At 39.7% G+C, this 12,412-nt stretch overlaps 2 protein-coding genes across 2 annotated transcripts in view; both read left to right on the top strand.

The window, feature by feature from the left end:
- The window catches only part of LOC116302408 (uncharacterized), a 37,853-nt gene that overhangs the window by 9,595 nt on the left and 15,846 nt on the right, over positions 1–12,412 (top strand). Inside the window, exons 4-7 of the mRNA XM_031711700.2 lie at positions 8,711–8,875; positions 9,912–10,070; positions 10,211–11,792; positions 11,981–12,386. Coding sequence (XP_031567560.2) covers positions 8,711–8,875; positions 9,912–10,070; positions 10,211–11,792; positions 11,981–12,386 — 2,312 coding nt within the window. The remainder of the gene's footprint in view (positions 1–8,710; positions 8,876–9,911; positions 10,071–10,210; positions 11,793–11,980; positions 12,387–12,412) is intronic.
- Positions 3,518–5,049, top strand: LOC148907107 (uncharacterized). The gene has a single exon (XM_089037095.1). The coding sequence runs from the start codon at positions 3,597–3,599 to the stop codon at positions 4,953–4,955; it is 1,359 nt and encodes a 452-aa protein (XP_088893221.1). The 5' UTR covers positions 3,518–3,596; the 3' UTR covers positions 4,956–5,049.

Raw genomic sequence — 12,412 nt, forward strand, 5'->3', positions numbered from 1 at the left:
GCGATTTTCTTCTTCAAACAAGGATGTCAGCAAAAAGAGGTGAGTAATAGACATTTCTAATATGTGAACAAGTAGATCTTGTATGTTTTGATATACATATAGCTAGTTTTCGATAAGAAAATCATTTTGTTCGGCATGCGGCGAATTTACAAATATTTTGGATTGAAATGATTTGAAATAATTTCAGGTTTGTCCATGGATACAAAGCTTCAGGTTAGTAGTACATGAATTTTTGGGGGCTACAGGGAATAACGCGATGGCAAATGGCATGTGTTCATTACTACTCATTTCAGAAGTCTATTCTCCCGTTTCGGGTTTCCATGCTAATCAAGAAATTATTTTTTCCTAAGTATTTCTGTATTGGATAACATGGAGACCTATTAAATATCAACTTAAAAGTTACTAATTAATCCTGTTTATTAACAGGACATATAATCGGACACTAACCTATATATATGGAATGAATTCATAGGAAGCGTAAATTCGAACGGAAATAAATGTTAAATCCTTCGATGGAGTAATTTAAAAGGTCCGAAATATTTCTTCCTTCTCTTATCGCCTCGCCCTCCCTCCTTCCCCCATCCTTTTCCCTTCCTCACTTGTTTTATGATTTCTCTCATTGTAGGACATACTTAAGAACGATAAATTTGAAGCAATAACTCGGTTGGAAACAGCTAGTCTAGAGTATCCTCAGATACTTTACAGCCATAAGCAACGTTTTTGTAAAAAGCTTCCAAATTTTCTAACAGAGGTGTGTTCCATGGTCAACATGCCCTCCAGGTCGGCTTGCGAGCAAATGAAAGACCTTTGCTGCAAGGGGAAATTCCCAGCTATTTCCTGTGAATTAGGAACATTCACAGTCCATTCGCTTTCCCAGTTGATTAGAATACACGATCTCCGTGACGTCAAGAGCGCAGTAATTAGTGAGCAAAAGTGGCTCTCTAAACAGATCAATGTTCCAAATGAAGCCTGTTCCATTTCAAAAGAGCGTGCTAAAGTTTTTACCGATAAGATCTTTCATACACCAGATGGAAGTAGCGTTCTGGATAATAACAGCTATATCCTTGCATCCGATTTGGCAACAGTTGCTGGAAATGGATGGGTTCACTTCAGCATTATGCTGGGCATAGCTGAAATCCTCAATCGTCAAAGCTGTCAAACAAGTGCACTGATGGTCAATGATTTGGTTATGATGAATGAAGATAATCTGAACGACTACGTCGATACCCATATCAGTCCTACCGTCAAATATTTGATTCTCTTTGCAAATGTCGGGAAAACTGGCAACGGGGATTTTTTTTTCAGCAATCCAGGGCAAAAAGGCAATCACTGGACTTTGATTTATATTGACCTCACAGTAAACAAGTGGTTTTACTGCGACCCAGCTTCCTGGAACATGCCGGCCAAGATCAAGGGTGTCTTATCACCCATTGTGCAAGCAGTTTATGGGAAAGTCCATACCAGAAGAAAGCCTTTCAAAGGTATTCAACAGGCTCACGTGCACAGCGAAAAAGCCCCATACAAATGCACGAGAAGTTGCCTAAAAAACATGCCTTTGCAAACGTGTGCGAATATATGTGGAGTTGCAGTGGCCGTCATGGGAGGTATTGCATGTAACGCTCCTACACTATGGAAAGATGTTTTCCTAAATCGGCATGGCACCCTTTCATCTGGTCTGACCTGGTTGATGTCTCCGTCTAGCCAATTAAGATTTTTTAAGGCACACCATCATCTCATGGCTCTTGACAAATTCGATCTCTTTGTCAGTCATGGGAATAGTGCAAGAGAAAGTGCCGCCTCCATCTGCATCCCCTGTTGTTAGCAGTCTGAGTGCGCGTACTAAATTCAAGGCCCCAGATGTCGTGATAATTCCAGACGATGATTTGCCTGAAGATGATGTTGATGAACGTGAAATACAGGAAGAGACGCAGGGATGGCAAACAGTAAAAAGAGGACGTAAGAATGTAGCAGCAGCGGCCAAAACCAGACCTAAGAGAAAAAGGATGGGAATTGATGATGTAGCATGGAAGGAAATGTCGACAGCGAAGACAGCGAAAGCGAGTGAAGAAAAGACAGCGGAAGCAAGTGAAGAAGACGAGAGCGCAGAGAACGAGACAACTGAAGCAAACGAAGAAGATGAGACAACGGAGGTGAGTGAACAGGATGAGGCACAGGAAGAGAATGCAGAAGAAATAGAAGATGAAGTTGATGGAGGAGCGACTGGAGAGGAAGACTGGAACGGTTCTGACGCCGAAGGAGCTGACGGCAAAAAAGGAAAGGAAAGTGACAAAGGAAAGGTTAATAAAGCAAGTAAAGTGTTCTTTGTGGGTCAAAAATTTGGCAGTTTGAAGGAACTTGATGAGATAAAGAGTACTTACGAAGAGACTAATTTTTGTGAACTGTGGAAAAGAGACGTCAGAACTTTGTCAACTGCAGCGAAGCGTGTACCTAAAAGAGTAGCCGTTGCTAATCAAGAACTTACATACTGTTCTTTAAGACTGAGCTGCAAATTTGGTGGTAGAGGGGTGGGAGCTAGAGAGCAAAGGAAACGGAAAACAAAGTCATTCCGACAAGGATGTCCATTTGACGTATACATTGTTTTGTCGGCAGATGGCCAGCACCTTCAGGTAAACCGTGTGGTCACAGATCATAACCATATCCTCAAGCAAGCGATCTATGAGCACCTACCCCGTCAACGAGCTGCGCACAATAAAGCCCACGCAAAGGATATCGAGGATGCGATCAAGCTGCAAGCAAATCCAAAACTTATTAAACAAAAAATTGAATCTACTATTGGTCAAAAGGTAACGCTGAAAGATATTTCGAATATAAAGCAAAATTCAAAAAAAGATATGAACAAAAATAATCTTGAAGGAGTTATAGCTTATCTGAAGCACCAACCGGGCTCTCTCACAGATGTTGTAGTTGATGAGGAAAACAATTTCAAGGCTCTATTTTATCAGGATGCTTACATGCAAAATATGTTTAATCATTTCCCTGAAATTCTCCTGGTAGATGCAACGTACAAGTTGTTAGAGTTACGGATGCCTGTTTATTTGCTCATGTGCATAGACGGCGACGGATTGAGTGAAGTAGCTGCGATGTTCATTTCAGCAGAAGAAACAAAGGCAGTAATACAGGCATCCGTTGAGCTCTTCAAAAAGCACAACACGAATTGGAGCAGAACTGCTGTTGTAATGTCTGATAAGGATTTTAATGAACGCGATACCTTCGCAGCCTGCTTCCCGACCGCCACCTTGAATATCTGCCTCTATCATAGTTTGAGGTCATTTAGAAGGGAAATTACATGTAAAAAGATGGGTATTACATCCGCCGAACGGCTGAGAGTACTGGAGATTATTTCCTCTTTAGCACACTCCAAGACTACCGGCGAATACGAAAGAAACCTTGCTTTTCTGAAGACCACTAACATTAAAAGTGTTATCGATTACTTTCTCTTAAACTGGCACCCCATAAAGGAGTAATGGGTAATTGGCTTCGAGGACAAACAGTTGAATCTGGGGGAAACGACAAATAACCGCCTGGAATCGACATTTAGCAAGATAAAAAGTGTTTGTTCTAAGTATGCAAGTCTGATGCAGTTTATGTCAGAGTTCTTTTCTGTATTGAAATGCTTAAGAGAGGAAAGGAACCACCATTATTTGATGGCAATCACGCGCAAATGTACAGAGTTCGAGAAACTAAGCCAGGATCTGCAAGATTACTCAAAGCACCTTACTCCGTACGCATTCAAGTTCGTCCGTGAACAACATGAATTGGCCGCTATGGTTACAGTTGTGCTACAGAAAAGCATGACAGAATTCATGCTGACTGGGTCGAAAAACCGCAACCAGGAACCACACAATGCCACGACTACAAAATGTGATTGCGCCTTTTTCACAAGAATGTCTTTGCCATGTAAGCACACATTTAAGGTTCGGGAAATGGTTAGTCTTCCGGCCTTTGACGAATTACTAGTCCACAAACGTTGGACAATGGAATTCTACCAGGCAACAGATCGACTGAATACCCTCCCCATTCTCCACGAGCAATCTGACATGGCACATTGTGTTGAGTCTATTTCACATAAGCAAGAACAGAAAACCCTTTCACAGTCGCAGAAATTTAAGAAGGGTCTACAAACGGCACAAGTACTTGCGTCCCTCGTCAGTGAAGGAGGCATGGATACCTTCCGCCAACGAAACAAAGTCCTTGAATCTCTAATAAAGAGTTGGCAACTTGGCCATGAAGTAGAAGTATGTGAAGTGGTAGGGAACCAGTTAGAAGGAGATATGTCTGTTGGAGCATATGAGACAAATGAAGTCAAAGACGCCGTCGACAAAGAAGCTGACGTTAACATCAATCTAGATATTAAGGCACTGCCAGAAAAGGAAAAAGGTAAGCCACAAGAAGCCAAGGAGTACGATTACGGTAATATAAAGATGCCTCCAAAGATTCTCAAAAGAGGTCGTCCGAAAGGGGCGGAAGTAACGGTGATTGGACTACCAAGAAATAAAAAGAAAAAAGAGCAAAAAAACCTTCTTCCCTTCTGTAAACTCCAGCCAATCGAAAAAGACCGACTGATTTTGGGCTTCCTGGTATCAACGTTGGCAGCAGGTGAAGCTACAGCGGGCAAAAGGCTATGGAAGACAGATGATGTCTTACTGCCAGGCCAGGTGTCAGAAGCTATCAAAGATCGAGAACTGGTGGACATTCACCGCGTTCAAAAATACTTTGAAAAAGATGCATGGACAAAAGTTCTTAGTGTTAGTGAGGAGAAGAATCAGATTGACTGGGTTTGCGCAGTTTGCGCAAAAGTTATAAATGACGAATGTGAAGACAGTATTGCCTGTGACCGATGTCTGCTGTGGTCACATTTGAAGTGCACTTCGTCGAAGAAAAGACCAAAGAACCGAAATTGGTTTTGCAGATCTTGCAAATTGAAATTTATATAGTCATAATTTCAACTGAGATCGAAGACGAGAGTGCAAATAATATACCCGTGAAATAGATGGCAACATATTGCAACTAATTAGTGTCTTGACATAAACTAAGTGAGAGGTTAAAACAAAATACAATGCATAGAGTGAATCGCTAGCACAACCATGCACACAAGACGCAAATAAGATCGTTTATTTGCTTACCCAAACCTTTGCTCCAGCACTGTATTCTGCCATGAAGCAAACAGATTTTTTGTTAGCTAACTATTTCAGGTCACCGGTATATTATTTGGACTCTTATCGAAGAACCTGTGCTTAAGGACGTTTATGGGTATTGTTCGGGCGCATCTTTTGTACGCATGACATTCGTGTGCACGCCCTTATTTTGATGACGTCATTTCAATGTCTTTGGTAATGAGCAAAACCGGTTTTTTGCCCCTTCGAAATCTCCTAGCTCTAAAACCAAGCCGTTGATGCCCCAATATCTTATTATAAATCTTCAAACTTAGTATACTTTAATAAATCCAATGGTACTTTGCACATGAACGTCCTTAAACAAAGTAATTGTTGTTGCTACTTTTATTAACGAATCATCGTTTACAAACACCTATTCTTTACTAAAAACGGGCACGGATTGGCGGGGCATCTGGACTTGCCATTCGTTTATAGATCAGAAAACAAAAATTTGCCTAGTTGAATTCAGTTTGTGGACGGATCGAGACACGATAGCACATGCAAGGTTGTGAAAAAGGACAGTGAACAAATCTAAAAGTTGTTTTGAATAAATATAAAAAATTCTAGACTACCGGCCATTTAGTAATTTGATGACCCTGGCCGGCAGTCAAGAGTTCCGAGTATACTCCAAAAAGATGTTTTTGATTTGATTTTTTGATTTTTTTTGAATATTTTTTTTATTCTAACGTTTTTCGGGTTCGCCTGGGTCCGTGTAACACTCCACAAAGAGCTTTTCAATTTAGTTGGCATGAATTGGACATATGAAATTTGCCTGATTTTTGAACTTTTCATTTTTTACGATCATGTCAAAATTCGAAAATTATCTCATCAATATCAATTTTCAATTTTCGAATTCAAAAATTAAAAATCAAAATATATATTTGAAATGACTTTTTGATATTTTGATTTTGTCCTCTGAAAACGAACTTTGGAAAAATATCCTGTAGACAGGGGGAGGTGAAGATTAGGCGGACTGAGGGTAGGTGGGTCCACTAACAACAACAACAATAATAAAAAACATAGAGGGAGGGGAGGCACCAAGAACCCACCTACTGACCGGACTGTTACGGCACGAGGTTTCTAGTTCGTAATCGTATCATCCCGGCTTCGACTATTCTACCTAGGCCACTTTGGAAGACAAGTATGGAGCGTGAGAACGCGATAACCTCATTGGCTAATGCTGTTATCAGTTCATCTCCGTCTAGCTTTACTGTTATCTGATTGGTGATTTTTGATTTTTCCTACCGTAGTCGTGCCGATGAATGTCTCTCAAAGAACAGAAGACTTGTAGATTCCTTTCAGAACATCCTCGTTGTAATCCATAATTCTCGGTTAAAAACACTCCAACTTCACGAAGCGTATATCCAAAATCTTCTATAAGCTGTTTGATTTCGTGCTCATAAGGATCTAAAACACTTCTGCTTGAAGCCATGTCATTCAAATCAGTAAAGCTAGTTTGGAAGCGATTGGTTTAGGAAATGTGCATTTTTTGACTGCCGGTCATTTAGGAATTCGTGTTTTATTTAGCCGGCAGTCGTGTATTGATTTCACTAAGTCGGCCCACTGAATTCATGACTTCGTATTCTATGCCGGGCATCGACGAAAAGTAAAATATGAGATCTAAAACGTTTTTCGGGTTCGCCTGGGCTAAAAGAATAAAGTTAGAGTAGTTTGGAAGCGATTGGTTTAGGAAAATGTGCATTTTTTGACTGCCGGTCATTTAGGAATTCGTGTTTTATTTAGCCGGCAGTCGTGTATTGATTTCACTAAGTCGGCCCACTGAATTCATGGCTTCGTATTCTATGCCGGGCATCGACGAAAAGTAAAATATGAGATCTAAAACGTTTTTCGGGTTCGCCTGGGCTAAAAGAATAAAGTTGGAGTAGTTTGGAAGCGATTGGTTTAGGAAAATGTGCATTTTTTGACTGCCGGTCATTTAGGAATTCGTGTTTTATTTAGCCGGCAGTCGTGTATTGATTTCACTAAGTCGGCCCACTGAATTCATGGCTTCGTATTCTATGCCGGGCATCGACGAAAAGTAAAATATGAGATCTAAAACGTTTTTCGGGTTCGCTTGGGCTAAAAGAATAAAGTTGGAGTAGTTTGGAATCGATTGGTTATATTTCTAGCTAGATATAAATAAAAATTATCGACTGCCGGCCATTTAGTAATTTGAAGACCCTGACCGGCTGCCGGTCATATAGACACAGCGTTATTTTGGCTTGCTTCGTAGCAAAGTAGCGATTGGACCCTCGGCGTTGTGTGACAACAAACAAATCGAAAGCTATGAGAAAAGAAGGCTTATTTTTATCCCCGCTTTTGCTCGATGACTAAAAGTTTGACTTCAAAATAAAAGGGTTTATGTCAAGGAAGAGTTTTAGTTACGAAACAAGCAATCTAGTGGAGATTTTTTTGCTTCGTAGTAAAGTAGCGAATGGACTCCTGGCGTGATGCGTTGTGTGGCATTTAACAAACAAATCGGACTCGGTGTTGTGTAAATTATTTTAGAGCTAGGTAAATCTTATCACGAACTAAATATCAACTACCACTCACCAAAAATATCTTATGAGTGTAGTTTATTTACTGAAAAATCTCAGATTAGAACTCTGATAAGTATTCCCCACGCACGTCACTTTTTGTTGTAACACAACGCCTCACGCCAGGAGTCCATTCGCTACTTTACTACGAAGCTAAAAAAACTATAAAAAAACTCCACTAGATTGCTTGCTTCGTAGCTAAAATTCTTCCTTGACATAAACACTTTTATTTTTAAGTCATACTTTTAGTCATCGAGCAAAAGCGGGGATAAAAATAAGCCTTCGTTTCTCGTTTCTCATAGCTTTCGATTTGTTTGTTGTTGTAACACAACACAGTACGTAAGTCCGTTCGCTACTTTACAACGAAGCTAAAATAACCACTAGATTGCTTGTTTCGTAACTAAAACTCTTTCTTGACATAAATATCCTTCAAATAATTTCCTAAGAAAAGAGCGAAAGCAAGAAACCTGTTTGATATAACAGATTACAAGACGGATATTCGGCTGACTTCTCCATTACGCCAAAATATGCTTTGAAATTTCTTTCTTTAAAAAAACACTCAAATAATAATAAATTACTTAAAATTACTGATAATAAACGATCCAAAATGTTATAGAGGAGGTTAACAGGTATCTTGGGATAAAGTAGCGATTGTGCTACCTCGAGGTAGCGAATCGACTTCTATTAAGTAGCGAATCGACTTCTATTAGTAGCGAATGTGCAGTAGCGAAAGTGCAAGGTAGCGAAGACCGTAATTCCCAGGAATCAAACCCATATCACATTGACCATAGGAGGCGAGCACTCTCACCAGGCACCATCCACACCTATCACAACTATCCTATATTTATTTTTGAAAACATTTTCTTTATGGATTAGTCTTCTACCATTCTACATATCTGGTGAAAAAAGCAACTTGTCAAAAATGAATACCAGCTAGATGTATAGAGCCAATATTTTTCCTCGACCTCAGTACCGCTAATACCTGTATTTCATTTCCAGAAAAATTTGGACCAAATGTGAATGTCCCTGGACAAAGACAGTTCCCAAATATGCGGGATCTGGAAGATAACCTACCAGACATAGCTGATGCAAGGTATCCCATAGCACAGCATGGTGACACTGCCAGACAGGGGCGAACCGAGCAGCATGTCTTCAAGCAGCAAGGTAAATATTCACCATAATCACTGAGCCTGAGGTGAATAATTGTTAATTAATTGTTAATAGTATAATTTTAGACTTGAATATCAGAGAAAAGACGAAATTGAGGATTAAAAAAAGTTTTGAAATATTGGACAGGAAAAATGGCCGACCTTATCTTTTTATATATTTTTCTCTCAAAATAGAGCCACTCAGTCCTACGACCGAAATATCAAATATACTGAGTACACGATGTTCGAATTTTTGACGCTAAAACCCTTTGCTTACTCTCAGTTCTTTGAGATAGTGCTGATTTAAGCTGTCTAAGGGCTGCATGATGTCCGGCCAGCACTCCTTAGATGGACAAAATGGCTCTGAAAATCTCCAGTTTTCCAAATAAAGCTGCCGTTGCTTCGCAGAAGAAACGTTGACCGCATGCCCGAGAGAAATCCTAATTAACTAATTAACTCAACTCTCTGACACTCAACGTCAACTCATCGTCAACTCTCTGACACTAATTTTCATTGTGAAGTGGATAAGGAACTTACCCCTGAAATATTAACTAATTAACTAATTAAAGTTGTACTATTTTTGCTTGAATTTACTATTTCCTTGTATTTTTAAAGGGCGATAAGGAGGTTGATGAGGAAAGGGAGCAATGACTTGAAAAAATAAAAAGCCGCGTGCTACGAGAGAAGTGTTAGGAGAAGGAAACTTCTTATCGCGCGCGACATGTAAATTCCCGGTTGGGCTATTTATAGAAACCGGATGTAGTTTAATTTCGCCTTACCCTACTCCCGTGCGTCAACTAGCTAACGGTCACGCGCTCTTTCCGTTTGTAATATTGACCAACTAGAAGTTTTTATCGTTTTTAGTGATCATAGCAACAACCGAAAAGATCACTAACCTATCTTATAAAATAACTATTATAAATCTCTCGTTCTGATTGGTTGGGGCGCGTGCAGAGAGAGCACGCTCGCGCACTTTCAGTTGCGTCATTCCAATTCAAAATAACGCGACCGCTTATTTATGTACTCTTGGTGTAATTCTTTTTTCCTCGTAGATGATACCGTACCTACTGAAATTGTTGCCCGCGGTGCAGAAGCACAGAAAGCGTATGAAGAAGCCCTTAAAAGTGGAAAAAGAAAAAATCAGCGTATACTTGTTATGGTGGTGGGGCCGGCACGCGCAGGAAAGACGAGTTTACTTAAATCTTTAAACGGTAAACTACTGTTAGGGATAGAAATTTGCAATAAAATGAAAATTAGCGTGAAAATATGAAATAGCAATAAGGTGTCAACAACAAAAATATGTTGAATACTAATGTATTTAATGTAGTTTTTGTGTAATTTCACTTTAAAGGAGAAGAGTTTGACCCAAAAGAAGACAGCACTGATGGGATTCAGATGCAGCACACATTTTGCAAACCACAAGAAAACTGTTGGGGTAAGGACAGTGACGAAGGTATCTCATACTCGGACTGCATGGCGAACGTTATTTTTGAGAATCTTCAAGGCGAAAATGATGAAAACATTGCTGGAGCTAGCAATGACTCGGAACTCGTAAAAAATTCGGTGGGATCCAGTGAAAATCTTCCAAAGAATGATGATAGCGATGATCACAATGATGACGATGACGAGACTAAAGCAAGCGATTCTTTGCATGAAGAAACTAGAAATCTCCCAGAATCCGTCAAAGAAAAATTATTAATAAAATTAAATCAAAAAAGCGACAAGACGAAAAAGAATGAATTGTATATAAAAGCGATTGACTTTGCTGGCCAGGCTATCTACAATGTCATCCATCCCATATTTCTAACTTCGAAAGCAGTCTTCATTCTAGTTTATAATTTAAAAAACATTCTTCATGATCCCATGAAATCTAAAGTCGAGAAAGAGGGCGCAGAAAGAGAACTCGTAGATCCCTTTGAGATGACAAACCTGGAAAACATGGAGTTATGGTTGTCCTGCATTTCTTTCTACACAGATACACAGAGAAAGCCAAGAGTAGACGAATTGTCGTTGCCCCCTGTTTTCATAGCCGGAACCCACGCAGACGAATTTGACAGTAAGCTCGAAGCTGCAAAACAGATTATCCGAAAGATATACAAATGTCTAAGTCCCAGTAAAAACCCAACTGGCTATCATGTTAAACGTGATCAAATCTACACCGTGAATAACAGTATTTCTGGTAATGGAGAAATAAGAGATGAGTCCGTTAGAAAACTCAAGGTAGATGTTGAAGAGTTGTCAAAGTCTCTTCCACATATGAATGAAGATATTCCTATCAAGTGGCTGTTGTTTGAGGAGCAGCTGTCAGACCTTGTAACGAAGAAAAACAAAAAATACATCACAATCGATGAAGCTCGGAAGATAGCCAATGTGTGTAAGGTGAACGTGAGTGCCAAATCCAAGGAATTCCCCACCTTGTTAAACTATTTGCACGACTTGAAGACTATAATTTACTTTGAGGAGACTAAGGTAGTATTCATTGATACGCAATGGCTGGTCAAGGTGTTTACAAAAGTCATCGAAGTCATGCCAGTTGAGAAACGAGATGGCTTTGATAAGTCCTGGGATAAACTGGAAGAAGAAGGTGTCTTGGAAAGAGCTTTGGTGGAGCACGTATGGAAAGGCTTAGTAGAGGAACAAGACACAGTTGATTCTCTTCTTTTAATTATGGAGAAGTTCTCACTCATTTGTCGTTGGAATACTAGCGAAGGAGAAGAAGTGTACCTTGTTCCCTGTATGTTGTGTAACAGCATGAAGCGAGAACAAATCGCAAATTTCCTAAAAGATCAGAAGACGACAACAATGGTCATTCGTTTTAACACTTCTCATTTATCGCTAGGTATCTTTCCTAGACTTTTTGTAGCTATTGCTGAAGAAGGAAAGAAAGAATGGCCAAATCTACGACAACCAAAACTTTGCAAAAATTTCTGCAGGTATCAATTTTAATACAGAAACCTAGAAAGATGATAGTTTTTCCTAAACTAACTTGCATGATCTTACCTTCAGTTCCTTACTTACTCCCTTCCTCCTTATTTCTGTCCCTCTCTCAGCTGTCTTAGATAAAGATCCCACATGTACTGTAATCCAGTAAGTAATTTATTCCCTCTTTTTCAATTATTAGGTTTTCTAATGTTGGCAAAGAAAGAAAGTTTGATGTCTTTGTCATTCAGTCAAGCATTCGAACAATCAGTGTGCTAGTATACAATAAACAGAACAGCGATCTTGAAGACGTCACCAAATTCTGCCAGTACTTTCGTAAAATCCTTGCTGAAATCTTTGATGACATGCGGCGAAAGTTTCCTTGGATGCAAAACGTGACATTCGAGTATGGAATACTCTGTCCTGTTTGTACAATCTTACCAAACAATTGCAATTCTCACGAGATAGAGGGATGCACCAGGGATTCATGCCTTCACTTCGTAAACGAGGACCGCTTGAGCGAAGATGCACCGGAATGCGAGAAGAATGATGCAAATCTAGATAACGTGATAGAGGAGGAGGCATATATGTACTGGTTCCCAAGACAAGTAAGTGATCTCATTACTTGATTGTA

The sequence above is a fragment of the Actinia tenebrosa genome, unplaced genomic scaffold (genome assembly GCF_029948245.1).
Source record: "Actinia tenebrosa isolate PJP-AT-01 unplaced genomic scaffold, QUT_ActTen_1.0 PGA_scaffold4__44_contigs__length_22323623, whole genome shotgun sequence".
NCBI lineage: Eukaryota > Metazoa > Cnidaria > Anthozoa > Actiniaria > Actiniidae > Actinia > Actinia tenebrosa.

Excerpts from the sequence above, each read along its gene's own strand:
- LOC148907107 (XM_089037095.1), top strand. The coding sequence starts at position 3,597 with ATGCAGTTTATGTCAGAGTTCTTTTCTGTATTGAAATGCTTAAGAGAG.